Source organism: Diceros bicornis, chromosome 20 (genome assembly GCF_020826845.1).
Source record: "Diceros bicornis minor isolate mBicDic1 chromosome 20, mDicBic1.mat.cur, whole genome shotgun sequence".
NCBI lineage: Eukaryota > Metazoa > Chordata > Mammalia > Perissodactyla > Rhinocerotidae > Diceros > Diceros bicornis.
In genome coordinates this window covers 50,224,189-50,247,993 of record NC_080759.1, presented here as the reverse complement: position 1 = coordinate 50,247,993, position 23,805 = coordinate 50,224,189, and the positions used below count along the sequence as shown (strand labels likewise).

Here is a 23,805-nt window from a genome sequence, read left to right as displayed (position 1 = left end):
AGGATGAGGGGGTGGGGAGTGGGAAGACTTGCCCAAAAACACATGCCAGCCACTGACAAATGCTAACCTCTGTCATTGCTAACTTAAAAATTAAATTAATACTCGGTGTCATATTGCTTGCTGACCAAATCGTATACATATTCCCATTGCCCTAGGTTTACTGGTAGAGCAGCCCTCAGTGGGTGTTTGGTTAAATGAATGAATGAATAGCTGGGTTACTGCTAATAAGTGTTTTTCAGTTTAGAGTATGCTTTAGTTTACTGCAATAAGAAAATTTATTCTTGCTGTGATCATTCAGATGGGGTGATAGTTTTGGAAGTAGTCCGTATCAGGTTGCTGTCAGAATCATTTTCCTGCTCACCAGTTCAGTCTGCCTGCCTCTTGGATTGTTAGGATTCATTCAGTTACTCCAGCTTGTCAGGTCAGGTGAATGGGCCCCCGAAACCCACTTTCCTGAAGCAGGCTGACTCCTCCGAAAGAAGCCCCTGAGATGGGGAGACCTCCTCTTAAAAAAGCCTCCCGCTTCCCCCGGCAGCCCTTCACGTGTGTGAGCGTCAACCTCGCTGAGTTCTCTCTCAGAAGAACACCTTCCGGATTGATGTTGGGCCATGAACTAATACTCTGAAAAACTGGTCAAGCACATATAGTCTGCTCTAGATTCTTCTTGTCCACACTTCATTCTTTTTTTCAAAGTATCTTAATTGAACATGTGACACTCTGAGAGATACAGAGATAAATACGTTGAATAGCTCCAAGTTCCTTTTCCCTAGGAATTGTCGTCTAATAAGAGCAGATGGTTTAATAGCCTAACAAATGAGACCATAACATGCTCAGATTCAGCATTTATGTCTTTGGTTATTGTCAGGTGAATTTTGTTAAGACATAAATTTGAGCCATGCCTGTCAGGTGCTGCCTGGAGTGAGGGAGTAAATAAACTACCTGCCCTCATCCATGTTGTCTGCCTACTGTGCACGTGCATTTTAAGGGGATGTATCTATGCTTTAGTGACTTGACCAAATTTGGCGGTTCCTGAGAGCATTGTACAACCATATTCTTCTTAAATGTCAAGGGTCTGGTATACAGGGACAATAGAGTTCTGTAATAGAGGTGAAAGTAACGATTACTGGCGTGCCTGGAAAATCTTCATGGGAGAGTTAGGATTTGAGCTGATCTTTGAAGGATGGGTAGAAAGTCATTAGGCTGAGGATCTGGCAACAGGAATTGCATTGAGAGCAGAGACACGAAAGGGCAGGGCCTATCTGAAGAGCAGCAGGCAGCCCTGGTGGGCAGAATGGAGATGTGTGAAGGCATAAGGTAGGGCATGAGCTGGAAGGGTGACCTCCACTATGAAGGTTTGGGACTTGTTTCTGTAAACCTTGGGACACCATTAAAGGGACACGGCGAACCTTGACTTGAGTGTAGTGGAAATGAGTGAGTGGGTATCAGGGCCTGGAGTGACTTGTGAGCAGCTGTGAGGATTAAGGAGGGAATGTCGGGATGGCATCTAGCTGATCTCGGTGCTCCGTGGGTGCTCACTAACGGAAATTTCTTTCCTCTCTTAATGCTCACAGTCAGCCTGTTGAGTTAATGCTTTCCCCATTTCTCCACACTGAGTTCATGCCCTGAAGGGCTTGTATGCAGTGCACTTTGATTGATGCAGGGGGTGGATGACATGACCCTATGTGCCTTAGAAAGGTTGCTCTGGTTGCAGTGTGATGAGTGAATTGGAGGAAGTGAGACTCAAGGTGAGGAGACAGGTTAAGTTCCCACTGTGGACATCCGTGCAGTCGTGGAGATGTCTGGGAAAGCAGGAATGTTAGGTTCACAAGGGCAGCGACCTGTGTTTTGTTCCATGGTGTTTCCCAAGTGTCTGGCATAGTAGGTGCTCACTCAGTATCTGCTGAATGAATGAATGAGTAGATAAAAGAAATTTAAGGAATTTCCCAATTTTGCTAATTAAAGATTCTTTGGGGTTAAGAGTTTCTTCATTTATTCTGGAATAGGGGAAAGTTGGCCTCTTACTGGAATCAAGTAATTGAACTGGGAGATCTGCCTGAAGGAACAGGAGCTTTGATTGATGTTGAGGAATTAGGGGTGGCCGAGGAAGGAAGGGATAATTTTAGTGCCTGGGAATTTTGCAAGTGTGGTGAGATCCCTAGCAAAGATTTTGGCCACTTGAATGCAAAATGAGGGTGTTAAATGCACCAAGGGGACGGATGCTATTTCAGTTTTACCTCGAGTCCTAGGCTGCTATCCTTTGCCAGTAAAAGCCATCCCTCCGTGATGCTTGACTCAGGAGTTCTAGGTTGGCACCACCTCCAATGGACCTAGCTTTTAAGTGAAGATTCCTGAAACTCATTTACCCTTTGCTCAGTAATTTAAGTTGGGAGGGTGGGTTTTTCTCATCTCACTCATCAGAATCATTACATAGGCCTAGCTATTTAACATTCTCTTCTGTTTACCTTCCCACGCTCACAGTTCTGATTGTGGCTCTTGGTAAGAATGGTTAGAGGATTGCTATTTTTCCTGAGAGCTTCTCAGTTAGAATTAGGGAGCACTGGAGGGCAAGTGTTTGGGATTGGGGACTTGCTGAGAGCAGATAGAGGCTGCCTGCTGATCTTCCTGCTGGGTTTAGAGTCAGCTTTAATTACCTTTTGTCGTAGTGCACACCGAAGAGACTTGACTGTCAGAGTAATCTTAGTAACCGTGGCTCGGAAAGAGCTGCCAGTTCAGTGGTGGGAGTTAAAAGGGTGGAAAAAGGGGTAATGTCTCCCCTCAAAGCAGATACAATACAAGAATGCAGGGTACATGAGCTGGCGCTGAGAGCCAGGGGGCCAGGAAGCAGGAGCCCAGGGTACTGGGGCAAATCAGAAGTGAGCAAGGAGCGGTGGTCATCAAGCCCTTGAGGACACATGCTCTCAGGAGCCAGGATGCTCAGGAGTGGGCAGAGCCAAGAAGAAACCCCAGGCAGCTTGGGGCTCCCTTTTATTTAGTGCCAGCCATACTGCCAGGGTCCCCTAAGAGGAAAGTGACCAGGGATTCGTTGGACAGGAAAGATTATGTGCGTGCGTGTGTGTATGTGTATATTTATATAATTCAATAACAAGATTTAAGCTATGCATAATAACTTTAGTTTCCCAGGTAACATCTGGACATATGACGATTTTTCTTGGACTACTTGGGACTATTTTATATTCATTTCCAAACTAAGAATGGGAAAAATAATTTTAAAAAGTTTAGAAAATTCCTAAAAGGGATTAACCAGTGTTGGTAGAGTGATGCTTTGGCTGGGGTTTGATGGAATATTCAGGGTAAGACTATTCATATCAATAATGACCTACTTGCCTTCCCCCCTCCCTCTCTTCTTTCCTTCCTGAGCTTCTTTGTTTTTCTTAAGAAAATTCATGTACTTATGCAGTTAAAACGAGGGTAATACCAGGAGAACTGGTGGTTTAAATTTTTTTTGAATGGATGGGTGGATGTTGTAAAAGTTTGAAAGCTTGCCAACCTCTTTGGGAGCCCTTCTTCACTGATTTCACCTACACTCCCTTCCAGCCAAGAAAGTGCGTGAAGCATGTGCTCCTGACAGTTCACATGCTCTTTTGTTAGTTGAGCAAAAGTAGCTCTTCCAACACAGGGCATTTTGGATCTGAATCATACGTTTGTGAGTGTTACTTGACTGAGGTCTTTTTTTTTTCATAGCTCCTTTTTCCAAGTGAGCATTAGGCTTCGTGTACTTTGGAATGTTCTTGAAACCATTTTGTAAAAAGATCTTTCCATATTAATCATGTATATATTTTTTAGAGCAAACTTAATTTTACTTTTGAAATACAATGAATGAAGAAATGGAGAGTTCTTGGCTCCAGTGGAGAGAAATAAAGAAACGTTAGGGGGGACCACCATTACTGTCAGGCAGCTGTGAATGGTGGACCTGAAAAGTTCCTCCTTCTCTCAGTCCCCCAAAGCCCACAGGTGCGTGTGGAATTTTGTATGTTTCATTTCACTGTAAAAGTTACACCATGCACATGGCAGAATTTAGAGCCAGAGGCCCTTGTGGTCATGTCAGGCCAAACCCCTCGTTTTCCGGTTAACAAAACCAAGCCTCGAAAAAGTCAAGTGACTGGACCAAAGGTCCGAGAAGTCTAATGGTTTTTTAACTGCCTCACTGCTCTTGCCCTGACAGGGATGCTTCACTTCTGAGCCAGTCAAAGAGTAAAATTGAAGTGACAAGTTACTTCAGAAGGAATATGTAAATGGAGCTTTTCAGTCAGGGGAGAGGGCTTTCATAGAAGCTGCAGTTGCCTGTCACTGTGGAGGAAAAAAGCTACTTAGGGAGACTTTTTTTTTTTTTACATTTTGGAGCTTAGTCAGTCACCTTAGGAATAGGTAGATGGAAATGGAGAAGGTGAGGGAGAGAGCAGCTCCCCCTGACTTGTGGCCCACTAGCAGTCTCGAGCCCCGCTCTTCACAGCTGCCCCTGGTGGTGTGCTCTTCTCTGCAGGTGTTAGGGGGCATGCCCTCGGCTGGGAAGGGAGAACATGATTAACACTCTGGTTCAGGAGTGAAATATGCTCTGAGCTTTAGGAAAAAAAGTGTTAGGTGGCCTAAGATAGGATGAGAATGTGGAGTCCAATAATTTTACCTTTTTATTTTAATTGAAGTAACATTGATTTACAATATTATATAAATTTCAGGTATATTATATCATTATATTTTGATTTCTGTCTAGACTATGTCATGTTCACCACCCAAAGACAATTATAATTACCATCTGTCACCAGACACATGCGCCCTTTTACCCCCTTTGCTCTCCTCCCTCCCGCCTTCCTCTCTGGTAACCACCAGTCTAATCTCTGTATCTATTTTTTTGTTTGTTGTGGTTGGTTTTTATCTTCCACATATGAGTGAAATCATATGGTATTGGACTTTCTCTGTCTGTCTTATTTCACTTAGCATAATACCCTCAAGGTCCATCCATGTTGTCGCAAATGGCAAGCTTTCATCTTTTTTATGGCTGAGCAGTATTCCGTTGTGTATATATACCACATCTTCTTTGTCCATTCGTCTGTTGATGGGCCCTTAGGTTGTTTCCACGTCTTGGCTATTGTGAATAATGCTGCAGTGAACATAGAGGTACAAATATCTTTTTGACTTAATGTTTTGTGTTCTTTGGATAAATACCCAGCAGTGGAATAGCTGGATCATATGGTAGTTCCATTCTTAATTTTTTGAGAAAACTCCATACTGTTTTCTGTAGTGGCTGCACCAGTTTACATTCCCAACAACAGTGTATGAGGTTTTCCATTTCTCCACATCCTCTCCAACACTTGTTATTTCTTGTCTTGGTAATTATAGCCATTCTGACAGATGTGAGGAGTCCAATAATTTAAACTCATAGTATCCTTCATTTGTGATTTTAACTTTGTGGGTAAATTTCATTAATAGTATAATAGTGGATATCCTCACAGCAATGCTCAACACCAGCCTTTAAGAAAAATTAACATTATCTAAGTGAAGGCCTCCTTTTTGGTTACCTATTAATGTTTAGCAAAATTTGAAATGACATTGTTTAGTTGATCGGTCATCCCTTGTTATGATCCCTAAAATACCATTGATTTGATAATCAAGAGAGCTCTGATTAAAAGCTTCTCTCAGGAGCACTTATTTAAAAGCAAAACTAGAAACACAATGTGTCCATTTCTAAATTGGAATCCCCAGTGGTTTAAACAAAAGCTAACAGGTTGAACAAAGAAGTAACTAAAATAAGTGAAACTAGGTTAACTTTGGTTTTGTAGGGAATGTAGGATGGGCAGGGAGGAAATTCATATTTTGCAGTTGGAAAAATCTGATTTTATATAAAAAAGAACAAATTCAAAGTATTTTAGAGTTACATGTGTTTTTAATTTGCTTCATGTAATTGTAGTTTTTAAACTGAATATAGAATTAGGAGAGCCACTTGTTTCATTTTTGTGTGCATAAAATGTGACTTGGAAGGGGCTTGCATTATTATGACAGAAAATGCTTATTTGTTCACCGTGTATTGTCTCTTTAAAACAGTAGCTGGCATTCACAGATGTTTGCATATTTCCCTGAACGCTCTTTGGATCCTGAGTTACCAGTAAAAATAGACTGGCTGAACGTGTTCTTGGTTGTTTTATGTTGGAGGTCTTACCAAGTTTTTACAAACAGCATCTAATATTAGAAATATTTTTGGAACAACTGGAACTGTAATATTAGAAATATTTTAAGGGTTTTCGTGTAGTATTTACAAACCATAATGTAAAGTAATGTAGTGATGAGTACGAGCGTAAGTTTGGAGGCAAGAAGACCTGCATTTGAATCTTTTCTAAGTGTTCTTTTCTTGGGCCAGTCATTTAACTTTTCTGAGCCCCAATTTCTTCCTTAATAGGGATAATAATAAAAGTCTACTGTCTCTTCTTTGTGGCTTGCGGATTGATGTGTTTTGGAATTAAGAACTTTTCAAAGTTTACAGAGATAACAGAGTGCATGCACAGTGTAATACACACCACTAGTGGGATCTGGGCAGCCCCCCACTTTCGAGTGCATGGAGATTTCTGCAGCCAGATGTACGAGGATTCACACAAAGGGATCAGTAAAGACTATCAATACCCTTGGGTTAGGTCTTATTGCCAAATGGATTTTGGGGACCAAGTTTTGAAAAAATGTTTGGAATTTCAGAGCTAGCTTTGTTTTAGCTTTTTGTGGGTAAAGGGATTATGCACTGTATTGCCCTCCCAAGCACAGCACAGAGTAATCTCTCAATAAATGATGCCGGCAGCAGTGATAGGATGCATAGTGATGACAGAAGGCCACTCTAGTAAGTATTTGACATAAACCCCCTCTGCATTTTAAAGGAGAAACATTCTTATGTTGATCTTCGTATTGTGTGTTGTTGAGATGTAGGCTTGTGAGAATTAGTCTCCTCTGATGAGGGTTTGGTATTTATTCACAAATTCTTAAAGAAATAGTAATTACTTAGAAATATTAATTTACAAAACACAGTGAGTATTAGGTAGTGGGGGCTTATTGCAGAAATTACTTTACAGATAGGTTGTACAAGATGGCCAGAACTCGGCTACCTGAGTGAGGGGAGGAGGCGCCAGTGGCCGGTTCCCAAGGCATTTCATCGAGGGTTGGTGGTGTTGGCTGATTCACCCTCCCCCAGTTTTGCTGTCCGTTATAACAGTGTCACTTCGTCAGAGGTAATTTACTCAATAGCCTGAACTGTTCTGAAACAAAAGCAGCTCTTGTCTTCCATACCTCGTTGTGCCATCCATATGCCACCTATTCCAACTCAAAGACACAATATAGACTAGAGGTTAAGAGAGTGGACCCCACATCCAGACTTTCTGGGTCCAGGTCCACAGACTGGCTCGTCCACTTGGTAGCCGAGGGCCCTTGGTCCTGTGTCTTCATCTGTGAAATGGGGATGAGGATGTGCCGCCCCTACCCCCCGCCCCTGCTCACTGTGAGGATTGATGACATGGTGCCCGCACAGACCAAGGTCAGTGCCTGCTTCAACAGTAGGTGCTCAGACAGCAGTACAGTTAGTGGTGAAGAAATGGACATAGTCGTACTTGCCACCATCACCTTCAATCCTGTAATCACACCACAAACAGGGAGTTGAGCTAAACAATCTGTAAGATTTCCCCCACGTCTAACATTTTGACTTAGATGCTGAGATGGTATCTGTGTTTTAAGTGTTAGTGGCCCATTAGAGGGCACTGATGTACAGAGGAATGAGCTCGCACCACATCCTCTGAATGGAGAGGGAGGTGGCGTTGGCCCGTGAACCAGGGAGCCCGCGGGAAGGAATCGGCTTTTGCCCTTTTGCTCGAGTGTGGCAGCAGAGCAGCAATTCCTTGTCCAGCCTTGTTGTGCCTGGGGTTGAGGTCACAAGGCAGAGAGATGCTCCAGCCGCTGCCATGTGAGGTCAGGGAGGCGGCTGCGGGGCTAGATTGATGAAGCCCCTGACTGCAAGTATTTTTATGTTTTAAATTAGAAGATTCCACAAGCATGTCTTTAAAATGCTCCTTGGACAAGTCTGTTGAGTCAGGATTCCTTAGCAATCTGGAAAGTGTTCTCAGGCTTGTAAAAGAAGCAGAAGCCTGGTAGGGGAGTTTGGTTTTGAATGTGAGCTAGATTTCATAATTGTCTGCTGCTATTTTTAAAAAGTGCTTGGAATTTTTACACTCTGCTTTGAATTACTTCCAGGTTTGTTGGAAATATAATTCACCTGGTATTTACAATTCTGTCTAAAGGAACCACTTTAAAAGAAAAATTGTAACACGTTTGTAACCCTGAGTGGTTGGTTCATAATTGCTTTTATTTCCAACTTATGCTTCCTGAAATACTTTTCTTATTCTTAAAAAACAGATTTTTATTATTTTCAAAGTACTGTATTTTGCTTTCTCCAGCCCTTTCTACTAAATAATGTTTATCTTTTACTTTTTGAAATTGTGCCTTTACTTCAATTCTGGATTGAGTTACCAGTAATCATCAGGTTTTCTGCTTACCAGTGGTTTAATTTTTCTTTTTACAGTAAAGTTGAGGAATATACAGAGTACACTATAGTTGTAATTTAAAAAAAAGTCTCCTAGCCCTTCGTGCAGCTCTGATAGGCAGGTGGACTGTAGCACAGGTGTTACTTAGGAATCTCTAAATTCTTTTCGAACTTAAAATATTTGATCCTTGTCTTCTGCATGGTATTGGCCTCGTGCCCAGAGGCACATTCTGTTAACTGTATCCGTTCTTTGAGGTTGAGAAGTCTTGAAGTTGTCGTTGGACATTGCTTTAGGAGTGGAACGGGACCTGTGTTTTGTAATATGTCCTAAGAGACTGTCATGTCAGCAACTCAGCAGCTTTCTGTCTGCCTTGAAGTCAGGCAATGAATGTGGCACTACTTAACTCATGATAGTAACTAAAGGGCTCGCTCTCTCTTTCTTTTTAATCTCAAGAATGAAAAATAACATACTAAGTGCACTAGTTAAAAAGCAATGGGATATTCATAGCCTGTGCCACCAAAGAGCTTAAAATTAGATGGAATCCTGCCACAGGTTGTAGTTTGTGGGTGGGGATGGCACATTGCTGTGTATTTGGCACACTGATATTCAGGTGCTTACTTAGGTCTCACTGAATACCCCATCTCCCCATTATTGTCACCACTGAGCAGGTGAGGAGCCGCAGCTTGGAGAGGATAAGGAACATGCCCAAGAGCACACAGCTAGACCCTATGTGCTCAGGGGGGCTGGAAATGAAGGGTGGAAACAAGAGAGCTTTCTGCAGGATTGGGGGGCTGAGTTGACAGAATACAAATGGGTCCGGTAAGAATGACTCTGATGATGTGACTGGCAGAATGGTGGTGTTGACAAAAGAGGTTCAGAAATGAAGTATAGTGATAAGGTAAATGTGTAGCTTTAGCTGAGTACCCACTGCAAGGCGTGGTCCCCGCGCCCCACCCCGCCCTCCCGCGTGCACATGCACACACATGTCTGCTAATTCTACAGGAGTCTTTATATAGAGGACCACCAGAGATTTATTCGGGTTCTAAAGCCATTTTATTTACATTTACTGCTGACTTTGCTAAACCCCATGCAGAAAGGACCCTCAGTCAGACCTTTGGCTTCTGAAGGTCACTGGTTTGGAGCAATGGAGAGCAAGTCCAGTTGTCCCAGGACAGGGGGCTCTGGCCCTCACCAGCGGCCTCGTTTTTTCTAGATATCTGTCAGCACAGCTGACCTCTCTATAGTGCAGCTAACAAAGGGCAAGGGATCCTTTTTGTAGCAATGAACCCTGAGTTCAGGCCCCTTTTATTTTGCCGTTAGTGGGGGGGGTGCCACGACTGGTCTGCTTCCCGGTTGTCCTCTAGACCACTGTTGGAGCTGTGGGTGCCCCAGTTTTGATCCAAGATCGTTTTGATCCATAGCATAGTTACCATAGTTACTAAATGCAAAGTAGGAGGCAGCCTTCGGTACTTCAGCAGCTCATTAACAAATGTGTTTAAATATTGAAACAATATCTTTCACTAAAGTTTTTGGTTTTTGGCTAAAGACATCCCTGACTTAGTTTTCGCCCCTCTGTCGGAAAGAGACAAAGTGTGCATTTGATGTAGTGTAAATATTTTGTTAGGTATTGTCAGTGTTTTGTGATTTCTCAAGTGCAAGAGCCAATGGACTACTCAGTCCAACTATGAACTTTAAAACACTGGGTTGCTCTGCTTTATTTTTCCTCTTTCTTCAGTCGATTTCAACTAGCAAGAACTTTTAAGTACTTAAATTCGTGGAATGTTTAGCTTTCACAACAGCTTAGTTTATAGAGTAGATTATCCTCAAAGACCGGGACCGAGGCATTGAAGTGTTTTGTTTTCTTAGGTTTTACTTATATGTTTTCAGTCTTCTAAAGAAGAGACAGAAAAACACTAACTCGGTAGTTAAACTTGAACTGCCTGAGTTGTGAAGCTTTGAGCCTTATAAAAATGTTAAGTTCAACAGTCCTCTGTGGCTTGATAACCACTGTCTTATACAAAACCCAGTCCGTTTCGGAGGCTCAGTCATGCAGAAAATGAGGTGAGATTTAATCAGTATTGCATGTAACATTTACGCATAGACAGATTTCTACTTTTAAAGTACAAGCTGATTAAAGTCGTGGTGGGAAAGCTGATAGAAGATGTAATTCTCAGGTGTGCTAGATTAGTATCCAATTGCTTCCAATTGTTTTTTCTCCTCTGCCTTTTGTTTCTTATAGCGTTTTGACAACAGAATGTATCTTCAATAGAGAGCCCTAAACATTGAACTAGGCAAGCCATTGTTTTTATGGCATGTATACCTGTATTTTATCGTAGGTGCTGGACTGGATTGAGAACCATGGAGAAGCATTTCTGAGCAAGCATACGGGTGTGGGGAAGTCGCTTCATCGGGCCAGGGCTCTGCAGAAACGTCATGAAGATTTTGAAGAAGTAGCACAGGTAAAACAATGGCTGTCACTGTCTTCTCCCGTAAATGCCTGTGTGTGGTGGGTTTCGAATTACAGTTTTAACCACATCTGAGATGAGTTAGCCTTAGCAAGTTGTGTCTGCACATGATTGAGAAGATAATGGTCAGATTTCACAGTGAAGATGCTATTTCCCAGGCAGCAGATGATTTAGTCATTGACCCTTTCCAAAAATGTGATGTTCTTGAAACAGAAAAATGTCTTGAATGTTTTTGCCATATTTATTGTACCACCGTCTGTTGAGTAGTTTCTAAAATTTCAGTTCATAGAGAGTAATAGACCTTGCATTTCTGTAATGGTGGGCCCGACATTTCTTGTCCCTTTTTCCAGTTCTTTTAAATACGTTACGTGTGCTTGGGAAAGCGGAGGCAGGGGGTGTAGTGTGTTAGAGCTTGGATTCGTGGAGTTCGAGCGTAGGCTATAATGCTCACTGGTGTGTGACTTTGGAAGAGTCTCAACATTTCTTAGGTTAACTTTCTTATCTGAAAAATTGGCCCAGTAAGGGCTCCTGGAGAGGAAGATGTGTGTGTAGCATCATGTAAGGTACCCGGCCCAGGTCCTTCCAACAACTTGTTGTTTGGTAAATGTGCCTTTTGTTTTGTTTTGTGTTTTGGAAGATAGAGGAGCAAAGGAGGGAGAGAGTACAATAACAGGGAGCCAAGTATGTATATATATACATGGAAGCTATAGGAGGCAGGGTAAAGGTTGTTTTAAAACGGAGTTGTCAAGGCTGGCCTGGTGGCGCAAGCAGTTCTCTGCTGCGGCAGCCCGGGGTTTGCCGGCCCGGATTCCAGGCATGCACTGACACACTGCTTGTCAAGCCATGTTATGGCGGCATCCCATATAAAGTAGAGGAAGATGGGCACGGCTGTCAGCCCAGGGCCAGTCTTCCTCAGCAGAAAAGAGGAGGATTGGCATCGGATGTTAGCTCAGGGCTGGTCTTCCTCACACACACACACACACACACACACACACACACACAGACAAAAAGAAGTTGTCTAGTAGGACAAATCCTAACTGAGACATATGGTGAAACTGAGGAACACCAAAGACAGGAACACCTTAGAAACAAGAAGAGAGAAATGCCAAAATGGCACCTGTGAGAATGATTCTTAGAAAGAAGCCAACTGTTCATCGGTAACCACGGATCCCAGAAGACTGTGGAGTCGAGTCTCCAGTAACTGTGCACCTGGAGTTCTGTACCCAGCTGAACTGTCATTCAATAGTGCAGATAACATATAGACCAAGACAGAGACAGTTTACCACCCCAGTACTTACCAGAAGAACTAACGTATGTGTATATGGTTTAGTAAGAATAATGGAGGCACCCACTATAATTTAAACTCTGCGGGAACAGGGACTTTGTGTTGCTCACGTCTCCATCACGAGCACCTAGAACAATGCCTGCATATTTAAGCATTCAGCAGACATTTGTTGAATGAATTAATTGAATGAATAAAAAGGGAATATGAGAAGAAAGGACTAGAATCAGTAAGGAGCACAGAAGTTGGTAAATGTGTCTGTAAATCAAAAGATTGACCATTTAAACAAGACAGTGAATTTGGGGATAGTTCAAAACATGATGGAGCTCAAGCACTAGACCGCTTGAACACGGAACGTGGAAGGGTGTTCTGGGAAGGGTGGCAGGAGGTTGTGTATCGTAGATTTGTAAATTCAGTGTGCACGTTAGCAGTACTGAAGGACCACTACAAGTCTAGGGATAGAAGTCATCACTTCCAAATAAGTAGAAAGGGGAAAAAATACACAAAACTGCATAAATAAAAACTCACAAAAATGGGTCTGGTGGTAGCAAAAGAAATGAGAACAACAAAAATCATGATAGAAATCACAGCATAACATGTAGTAATTTGTCCATAAATATCAGTAATTACAGTAAATGCAAAATTGATGATACCTGTGAAAAGACAAAGATTTTCTGATTGAATATCTTTTAAAATTCATACTATGTATTGTTTTCGAGGAGCATACCTAAAACACAAATACCCACGAAGTTTGAAAATATATAAAGTATTAGAAAAAAGATCCACCAGGCAAATATTAACCAAAAGAAAACTGGTATAGGAGTATTAATAGTAAGCAAATAGACTTGAAAACATTAGAAATAAAGAGAGTCTTCAATTTTAAAAGGAGGAGTATCAGTATTCATCTACCAGTACAGTCTCAAAATCTATAAAACAAAAATAAACAAGAGTAAACCATGGCTGGTGTGTCACTAGGTTTTGCATGACAAAGGGTTCCATTATATGCTAGTCAGGGAACTAAATGTGGGATAGAATTATGGGCTAGAACAAAACAAACTGACTTAAGTCCTATTCAGTGAAAACGCCTTTAAAAAGTTACCTTCTTTACATGTCTTCCTGTGTAAAGTAAAAATGACAATCCCAACCTTTCTGCTTTCTCGATCTCAAGAAACAAGACGAAGTTGTGTGTTCCGCAGCCTTGCCACACGTGCGATGCATCTTTGGATTTTTCTTATCTACATTATGGGTGATCTCCCTACTTAATGCTTGCTGGAAAATATTTTGCCTTCCTCTTGTAGCAGAAGAAATGTGGAAAATGTGCTCTTATCGCCCCTTTATTTTTTCCATAAGATAAGCTTCTGCTGTAGCCAATGTGGTTTGAGGATGGATGGAAATTTGGATCATATGAGCAAAGACTTCAGGCACCAAGGGCTCTAAGAGGCAGAACTGCAAACAGCCGGGCTCTGGAGAGGGAGGCTCCTGTCTCAAGTGGCATGTTCCCCACGATTGTAGGCTGGCCTGCCCTTGCCCTCCTCATGGTTTCTGAGCCTTTTCTCTTATGAGGGGTGATAGTCTGCTCAGTGTCTTCCTGTGTGTCCAGCACCCCGTTGACCCTTCTGCCTTCAAGTCCTGTGGTTCTTTCCGTTTGAAATTAAGGAAGTGTCTTCACTGTCTAACCTTGCCCTATCTTTTCACAGGAAACTTATTTCCTCCGGTCTCAGATGACCATCAGAGCTGTCCACACAGGTCCTCTGGGGGTGGCAAGAGTGAGAACACTTCATTTGTAGGAAACGTTTCTGCCTTAACGGCAAGCCAAGGGTTACAGTGGCACCCTGAGCTGTGGTCGCTTTTTACCCCGGGTTCGCTTTTTACCCCGGGTTCGAGAACGGCAGGGACTTGTCTGCTCCTGCCTCCAACCCAGCAGAGTTGTAGTCCTTTCTTATCTCTTGCTCCTTCTCCCTGGGATTCTAAGGGGTGCCTTACCCTCTTTCCCTGAAATCGAAAGTGCTTAAGCCCAAACTTGAACTGTGCATGAGAAAACCCTTAATTATAAACACTTTTGCTCGCTTTGCAAACATCTGCACCCAGTTTCCCTCCCTCTGGTTTTCAAATAATCACCCGCCATGTGTCAGGCATTCTGCCAGGCACAGAGTGGGGCAGGGGGTGGGTAGGCAGCAGGCCAGACCCCTCCTGAAGAGGCATGGCCGCCTGTCAGAGGGCTTTCCCTGGTAGTCCTTGCTGTCCAAACCAAGACTCACAAATTAGTAAAATTCAGGTTGGTGACAAAGAAAGAAGAGGATGTTAGAAGCAGGCGTGGGGGACAACAGGTGGGACTGTTGGGTAGCATGGCCATGTGGCCTGAAAGGCTGGACGTGGACCGGGCCTTCAGGACCTGGAAGCCGCATGCAGAGATCAGCCTCTCTCTGTGGGCTCTACTTTGCGCACCCACCCCTGGGTTTGAGCTCTCCACCTAAACCTGGCCGTACCTTCGTATCTCAGCTTTCCTCTCCACCTGCACCGTCCTTCCCACCCCACTGCCAGGACCTGGGCCCTTCAAGGATGGCCTCTTTTCCAACATCTTCAACTTCTCCCTCTCTTAGTTCTTTTCCTTCTGGCACTAAATATTGACAGACCCTCTCCTCTCTTGAAGACCATCACTTGATTCTGCTCTATTTTTTAGATACTAGTTGGTTTCAAAAGTGTGTTCTGCCACTCTCCTCTGCCTTCTTTTTTTTTTTCCCCAAAGCCCCAGTAGATAGTTGTGTGTCATAGTTGCACATCCTTCTAGTTGCTGTATGTGGGACGCGGCCTCAACGTGGCCAGAGAAGCGGTGCGTTGGTGTGCGCCCGGGATCTGAACCCGGGCCGCCAGTAGCAGAGCGCGCACACTCAACCGCTAAGCCACGGGGCCCCGCTCTGCCTTCTCATTGCCCGCTGTCCCAGGCTATCCAGCTTTGCACATCTCTGTCTCATAAAACTGCAAACAGTAGGCACGCAGCGATTTGCCACTGTTCAGAGTAGACATTCAACGAGTCTGTCATAGTTCGTCATGAACTGGGACCCAGCCACTCACATAATTCCCCTCCATGGCTGGAGAGTGAAAATCTCAGATCCTTTCCATCCACAAACATGAGGGCGACCTCCTGTTGTGTGATGGGCCCCAGGTAGTTGGTAACGGAGCGCTAGAATCCGGTGCACGCCAGCCCCTGTGCATACAGATCCTGGAAATTGCAGAGTACACCCCCGGACGACTTCGGGCTAGTTCTAAAAGGAGTTTGCTCTGCCTCATATTATATCATCAGGCGATGTAGGTAGAGGGACTGCCCTATACGCTAAGAACTAGCTAGAGATTAATTGTAGTAAGACGGGGAGAGGGGGCCGTAAGACCGGAAGAAACAGGGTGGACTTCTCTTCCTAGCCCCTCTACTTTGTTTAATAAAGATTTTTTGAGGAGGGAGGAGGATAGCATTTTAAGCCAGAAGAGGTTTTGCCTGTGAGGTGGCTCCCTGAGGAGTGTGGCTGAGTAAGACCCTGTGCAGTGGATTTGGTCTAGATAAACTGTGGCCTTGGTATCGAGGCAGAATTACACTTGTGTTTGTAGCATCGTTCATCGACAGCTCTCTAGCTCTTCCCAGAGAACAGACTGACCCCAGTCTTGCTCTGGCACAGGAGGAATGAGCCCATGAAATGAATTACTTTCTCCAGCGTTCCTTCTCTGCCCTCTCTATCTTTGTCTGCTTTCTGTCAAACCAAATTGTAATAGAAGTGCTTATGGCAGAGATCCAACTTCATATTTTAGGTTTATGTATCTTTTTGGACTGAATGACCTTGTGAGGCTTCTTAAATGGGAACAGAGGCATCTTTGGTGCTTAATAAGGAGCCTTATTGCATTTTCTGAAATATATTCACAAAGGTAAAACAGATTTTGGGTTTAGGGAGAAGAAATTTCCTTTGCACAGTTAAGTTCGAGGTTGGTTAGTTTGTTTCTTGGGGTTGTGTTTTGAAGGATCCTTTGTAAAATGGATTCTAAATTGTCTTTAGTTTAGAGATCTTGAATTAGAAATTTAAGAAGTTTTTCCTACAGTCATCTTCTTCAGAATAATGAGTCGCTGCATAATGAAGTAACATAACAGATTCAAGAAGGAAGTGGTGCAAGTCTTACGGTTGAATTCATTTAAAAAGAACTAAATATAGATTATTTATTATATAGAACAAGTCTAGTGTTCTGGGAAGGAGGAACCCGAAAAGATCCTCATGTGTGCTTGGTGGAAGCGAGTCATACAGCCAGGTGTAACTTCTGCAGGACAGAAGACTCCACTGTAGAGCCCCGGTGTCAGGCTTTGTTTCAAACACTGCTGTAGCCACATCAGGAAGCACTTGGATCATCTTTGCCTGCGGCTTTGCAGAGCCAAGAACCTCCTCATGACTAATCTGAAGATCCATTCCTTCTTTATTTTGTGCAGTGATTGTGAGTAGATATATCCTATTGAATGAATCCATGCTAATGAGTTTATAGAGTGTGGCATACCATATGCAGCCCTGTTGCATTTTCATGCAGGAGCTTTTAAAAAGAAATGTAAAATACTTTCCACGTGAAACTTTTTGCAAATGACTGTCGGAAAGGAAGACGCTCTTTGACAGTCATTTTCTCTCTTACCTTCTAAATAGTTGTCCAAGTTAATGTTCTTTTTTAGATTTAAAAAGTTATGAATACAACAGCCAGTAAAGCCCAGAAAACTCTTGTTCACGGAAGAAGCTGGCTTTGAGAGCACAGAAGATTTCTTGAACGTGATGAGTGAATCTCTGACATAGCATCTTCCCATAAATGCCTACTCTGCGAGTGCTCACTCCGCCTTCTCTCCTGTCTGCTTATCCCCCAGAATTCAAATTACCTTCCAAAGATGTGACCTGTCATAAAGTTGTTCTCCACGAAGCCAGTTCTGTCAACAACTTTTTATATGTGCCATGTAATTATCTTGTCTTCCAGGATAAGGAAGCGTGGCATTTAGGAAAGCAGGAGACCTTACGTTCATTCTTGGTGTTCAAAACAGAAGCAGGCCAGTTCTCACCCTCGCTGGTCGCTGCTGAACTCATTCATCTTTTGCAAGGAGGATACTTGGTGCAGAGCATGTGGATGCACAGAATGCTTCACAGTTTTCACATGCCCTGAATTCAGGCCTTGAAATGCTTGTGTTTTCCCCCTTTCCTTTCGTTTCTAAGATCAAGAAAACTCATCTTTTCTGCCAAGTTCTAAACACAGCCTCTGGCCATCCTGGGTAAAACCTGGGCTCTAGCTGCGAAGGATTGTAGGGAGAGGAAGGTCTGATCCGCCCTTGAAAGGCTCTGGGTGTTTCCTGAGTCCTAGCAGTTATGCAATTTTAATTTACTGCTCTAGAGAAAGAGGAAACTGTTTGGTCCGCACCCTGGTGGGCCGTTACATTATCCCCTTTAATCCTGGGACTGTTACCCCACAGACAGGAACTAGGCCCAGAGAGAGCTGCCTCCCGGGACAGGGGCAGAAGAGAGTCCAGTCTCTTCAGACTCTAAGACAGGCTCTTTCACCTGACACCCCCTGCCCCCTTTAAGTCTGAATTTAAGTGACTGTATTTTCCCCTGTAAGAGGAACTCCACCCTAGGCATTTGCTGTCTGAACAATCCCAGCTCTGCTGACTGACTCGGAGAAGTTACTGACCTCTCTGTGCCTCAGTTTCCTCGCTTGTGAAGTGGGAATGAAATAGTGTCCATGTCATAGGGCTCTTGTGGGGCACAGAGTGAGTGCTCCAAAGTTAGCATTTATGATCGGTGTGTTGATTAACACACAGAAATCTATTTTTTTCCATGGCAAAAGAAACCAGGCAAAAGGATTCTCTTCCTGGGAACGCCTTGATCTTGGGTCTCAGAGATGCAGAGGTGTGCTTCCTGGGTGAGGCTCTGCAGGGGTAAGCGTGGATCTCCATAAAGCCAGCATACTCAGAAAAGTTAGCTCAAAGTGCAGCCTCTGGTGATCGGAGAACCTCTGTGGGCAAAAGGTTAGCAGAACCTCTATAGTGGGAGCCCTTGATGCTAATAGTTGACCATCACAAGGAGAGCTTCCTTTGTGCCGGGGCTGCACTGAGTGGCTGGAGTGCCAGCCTCTCAGGAGGGAAGGACTAGATGAGATAATCTTCAGAAAGTTCTCACTCATTGTTCCATAGGTGAAAGCTGTTTTTTAAAAATCTACTATGTATGTGTGTGTATGTAAATACACACACACATATATACATACACATATATGTATTTTAATAAACTTTTTAAGACCAGTTTTAGATTTACAGAAAAATTATGAAGATGCAGAGTTCCCATACCCTGTACCCAGTTTCCCCTATTATTAACATCTTTCATTAGTATGATACATTTGTTACAATTAATGAACTAATATTGATATATTATTATTAACTGAAGTCCACACTTGATTCAGATTTCCTTAGTTTTCCCCTATTCCAGGATCCCATCCAGAATGCCACATTACCTTTAGTTGTCACGTCTCCTCTTGGCTCCAGTGGTTTCTGTCATGACTTTTTATTATTGTCATTAATAGCATCCTCATCCTTTGCTTCATTACCGCATTATTGGAGTTCTAATTCATAGTTTAACTCCTCCTTTATCATCCACAAGGCAGGGTGATCGTCTCCAGCCTGACAGTCTGGGTCATGACGTCAGTGACACACTGGTGTTGGGCCTCAGGCCTGACATGAGAGTCTTTCCATCCTGTCACTCAGAATCTCTGAGGTGGTTTGATAGTGTGCATGGAGAGCTTCTTGTCACAGTCATCATTGGCAGGTTGCCAGACTGCGCTGTAGGGGACACGGAGGTCCAGAGTAGCACAGGATGGAGAGTGGACATTTATAAAACATGCCTTTGTTGTTACAAGCTCTTTTGAAGTGGGCATTTTCACTGTTTCTGCTCTATGCAGGATTTATTATAACTTAGCTTCCAATTTTGTCACGTTGAGTATTTATAAAACCCTTTAACTGTGCTTTTTAGTTCTGCAGCCAGATTGGGAACTGACTGTGCTTTTCAAATTATTTCAAATAATTGATTCCAAAAAATGTGTAAAATGTACACATATACATTTTCCAAGTCTGGCCATAATTAATAAATTTTAAGGGATTCTTTTGATATCTGTCATTTCTGCAAGATCCTTTGTTAATAGTGCAGGGCATTCTCATGAGACTTTGGATAGTACCAAAAACAAAAGTCCCCTGAAAATGGTTTTTCACATTGACAGAGAGAAAGAGATGACTGTGAACCTTGCCTCACGGTGGCTTGTAAAACAATACTACACGAAACACTGAGGAGTCCCACGAGCTGGTAATATGGTGGGTGTTTGTAAGCCCGGGCTCCTGAGTCAGACAGACATGGGTAGAGTCCTGCTTCCACCTCCTGCCACCTTGTCCCCTGAGCCCGGTGACTGCCCTCCAGACCTCAGTTTCCTTACCTGTAAAAGGGGCTGTGGTTAGGATTGGACAGCCCAGTGCAAGGGAGCACTTGGACCTGTCACAACAAGCGCTCATAACCGTGGCACACGGGGAGCGGGGAGTGTTCAGTGTGGGCATGGTAAACAGCAGACCGACTTTTAGCTGATCTTTATTACTTTCAATTCTCTGTCGACACTGCATCCCTCCTTACTGCCTGCAGAGGATGGACTGCTCCACTCCCCGCCTGACATTCGAGGCACACTTGCTCTGTAAATGGGCGTCAATATCATCATTGTTGAGATCGCCTCATACCTGTCATGCTGTATGTTACACCTGTTTTAAAATTATTTTAAACTTGCAGTAAAGTTGGAAATACAGCACAAAATACTTACTTTCCGCCAAACCATTTACTTTAGTGTGTATTTCCTACCAACAAAGGACATTCTGCTGCACAACCATAATGGTACCATCTTAATCAGGAAATTAACATTGGTACAGGATTACCTTCTAACCCTCGGTCCCCATGACATCCTATATAACTAAAGATCCAGTGGAGAATCACCCTGGCATTTAGTTGTCACATCTCTCAGTGTCCTTGAGCTGGGAGCAGTTCCTTGGTCTTTCCTTGACTTTTGTGACCTAACACTTTGGAAGATTTCAGGTCCATTAATTATTTTGGAGAATGCCCCTTCTTTTGGGTTTGTCTGATGATTACTCATGATTAGATCCTGGTTATCCGTATTTGGCAGGACTATCACGGAGTGCTGCTGTGTCTTTCTCATGTCATCCCACCAGGTGGCACACAGTTTTAATTTGTCCTGTCACATAAGGTGTTCATTTTGATTCCTGGGTTAAGGTGGTATCTGCCCAACTTCTCCACTGGAAAGTGAGCCTTTCCCCTTTTGTAATTAGTAAGTACTTTATGGGAAGGTACTTTGAAATTATACATATATTCTGTTCCTCATCCAATTTTATTTATTTATGTCAGTGTGGACGCATGGTTTCCTATTGTGTTCAGTACATTATACTCTATTATCAGCATTGTTGACTCAGATTGCCCTGATTTGGCCAGTGGGGGCCTCCTCTAGGTGACTTCTGTGTCCCGACCTGTCCACATTGTTCTGGAGCATTTCTTTGCTTTCTAGCACAAAATTATGTTTCAGGCTCATCTTGTCCTTTATCCCACCCCAAGCCTGGAATCAGCTATGTCTCCAGAGAGCCCTGGTTCCCTTTAGAGGAGAATGGTGTTTAGAAGTGGAAATTTGGGGGCTAAGCATGCTTATTGCTATCAGGCCCTTGCTGCTCCAGGGCCCTCTCAGTGGACAGAGGGAAGGAGAATGTGAGAGTGTGTGCGCGCGCGTGCATGTATGACATGCACATTTACACATCTTTCTGTTGAAAACCATGTATTCTTGTTGATACCTCCACTTCCAACCTAGTGCCCCAGGGTTAACTCAGGTTTCCTTGTTTTCCATGTTTGTAACTCCTTTCTTCAAAATGAGGACCCTGCCTCTCGTTGTCCTTCATGTATTGACATGGTAGATTAATGCCCCTGGATGTAACCAGTCTCCCAGCTGGGAGGCTGCCCATTCTAGGCGCACCCTCGTCCCCCATCAGGCTTGGACTCCCCACAGGAACACCTTTCCCCACACTCTGGGCCACCACCCACCCTCCCTGATGAGACGCTGACCCTGCTCAGCTTTAGGACTGAAATGTTGGAGAAGGAGGCTGGAAGGGCTCCACCTGTTTCTGCAGGGGAACTGCAGACTTATTTTGTGGGCCTTCTGGGAAGGCCTCATTCTGTTCTTTCACTGCGCTGAAGTCCTCCAGCTGCTTCCACTGCTCACCATCCCTGTCAGTGAGCCTCTTGCCAGCAGTTCCTCCAGCAGTGTCAGGTCTCTGGCATACCTCTCTATTTGAGGAACCCATTTGCAGCATCTAGTTTATCAAGAATTAAAACAGGAGTAATTTTCAGAGTATTTTAGACACCTGTTTACACTTTCAGTTCTTTATTTTTTTTGTTTTTTTTTTTGTTTTTTGAGGATGATTGGCCCTGAGCTAAGATCTGTTGCCAATCTTCCTCTTTTTCTTTTTTCTCCCCAAAGTCCTCAGTACATAGTTGGTAGGTCCTTCTAGTTGCTCTATGTGGGGACGCCATCTCAGCATGGCTTGATGAGTGGTGAGTAGGTCCGCGCCCAGGATCCGAACCGGCGTACCCTGGGCCCCTGAAGCGGAACGTGTGAACTTAACCTCTACACCACGGGGCTGGGCCCTCAGCTCTTTAAAACTCTGGCTACTTCATAGCTGTTATAGTTATTATTTCCTTTTTCTCAAAAAATGTGTACCATTAAGTAGAAAAGAGATAAGCACAGAATTACCAATAAGTAGAAACATGTGAAAAGAGACAGCAACTTATGTTTGTCTACAACTTAACCTTTTTGCTTGCACTTGGGGAATTATCATAAAATCTGTATCATACTGAAAGACACAAAACTGGAACTCTCCACTCTGTCATAAAACCAGGAGAAAAGTGAAGTGGGCACTTGTGGCGGCATGTTGTCTTCTGGCCGTGCAGCAGCCAAAGCTGAAAGCCCTTTATGAGTCACGGGGCAGCCAGCAGCTGCCCAGGGACACCCCATTCCTGCTGTATTCTGCAGGGCTTTGCCGTGAGGTTCAGTTTAACCCTCTAAATCAAGATGGAAAAGGCTGCTCCTGGAGATGTATCAAACGCCTAAAATCATCTCTTCCCATCCTACTTTTTCTGTGTGATTTACAGGAATGATCAGGAATATCACAGGCTACCTCTGTGTTGCAGTGTTTTATGGCTCCCAGCCTGGGCTGTTTCTTTCTTACTCACCTCCTTTGTCTCTGGATGTTCTCTTGTGCAGAACACATACACCAATGCGGATAAATTACTAGAAGCAGCAGAGCAGCTGGCTCAGACTGGGGAATGTGACCCAGAAGAGATTTATCAGGCTGCCCATCAGCTCGAAGACCGAATACAAGATTTTGTTCGGCGTGTTGAGCAGCGGAAGATCCTGCTGGACATGTCAGTGTCCTTTCATACCCACGTAAAAGAGGTAAGGCCTCAGGAGACAAAGGCAGAGCCCGCGTCTGCAAGGGTCCTTGAACTCCTTGGAAGGAATGTGGATTTGGTGGTGACTTGAGAAAGCGGACCAGAGATGGCCAGTGAGGACACGTAGCCTGTTCACACTGAGCGGGTCGGCGTGGACTGGGGACTGAGCTAGACTTCTTGTGCTTCCTCATCACACGAGTGCACGCACGCCTTTGCTGGGGCGGTGGGAGGCCGTGTATCTGTCAGGACTGGACCCTCGCGGGTTGGGGGTGGCCGGGGAGAGGTGTGGATGAGGATGCGAGCAGGGAAAACAGGAGCTGAAGGAGATCCCTTTAACTTGGAGAGAGGCAGCTCGTGTCTATTTTACTATACATAGAGACCTGCACGTCATGCTCAGAGCTGTGGGTTTCCTTTCTGTACGTCAGCCTGTCATGTGGTAAAAGTCATGGCTGCCTCCTGATTTTATCAGACTGTGTGACTACTCCCAGATACTAATAAAAGTGAATTTTACATCATACTGAATTTAACTGTACCAAAGCCAACATGGCTTTAATAATATTAGTGCTAACGTCACAGGTATACTCTTGCTGATAAACCTCGTGATAAGAGATAATGTGTTGTTTGGTAGGTGAAAAATAGGTTGCTACTAATTATACCTTGCAGATATGTTATTCTTAGTAGAAATATAAATTTACATTACAGAAACTATTATGAAGCTTTTTAGAAAAAGGACTTATAATAAAAATTAAAGTTTTCAGTAGGACTACAAATTGAATAAGGATGTCAACTTACTACATCTTATTTCTAAGGAAAAGAAATTCTCCATAGCTCTTGATAATTGGAAATGAGGAGCCCTTCCAGGTAATTTGGGATTAAGTACATGCAAGTTTATAGAAACAGGCTAGGAGGAAGGATCTGGAAAAAGTAAGAGTACCGGGAGATACTTTAAGAGAGGGCTGGGTCTGGTTTGCCTTGTTTAAAGGCATCAGAAATCAGGGACC

The 23,805-nt window shown here is 43.6% G+C and overlaps 1 protein-coding gene across 4 annotated transcripts in view; it reads left to right on the top strand.

Moving 5' to 3' along the window:
* Positions 1–23,805, top strand: part of TRIO (trio Rho guanine nucleotide exchange factor) — a 355,129-nt gene that overhangs the window by 169,931 nt on the left and 161,393 nt on the right. For all 4 annotated transcript variants that reach the window (XM_058564328.1, XM_058564327.1, XM_058564329.1 and 1 more), the window contains 2 exons: positions 10,862–10,984; positions 22,617–22,808. In XM_058564328.1, coding sequence (XP_058420311.1) covers positions 10,862–10,984; positions 22,617–22,808 — 315 coding nt within the window. The remainder of the gene's footprint in view (positions 1–10,861; positions 10,985–22,616; positions 22,809–23,805) is intronic.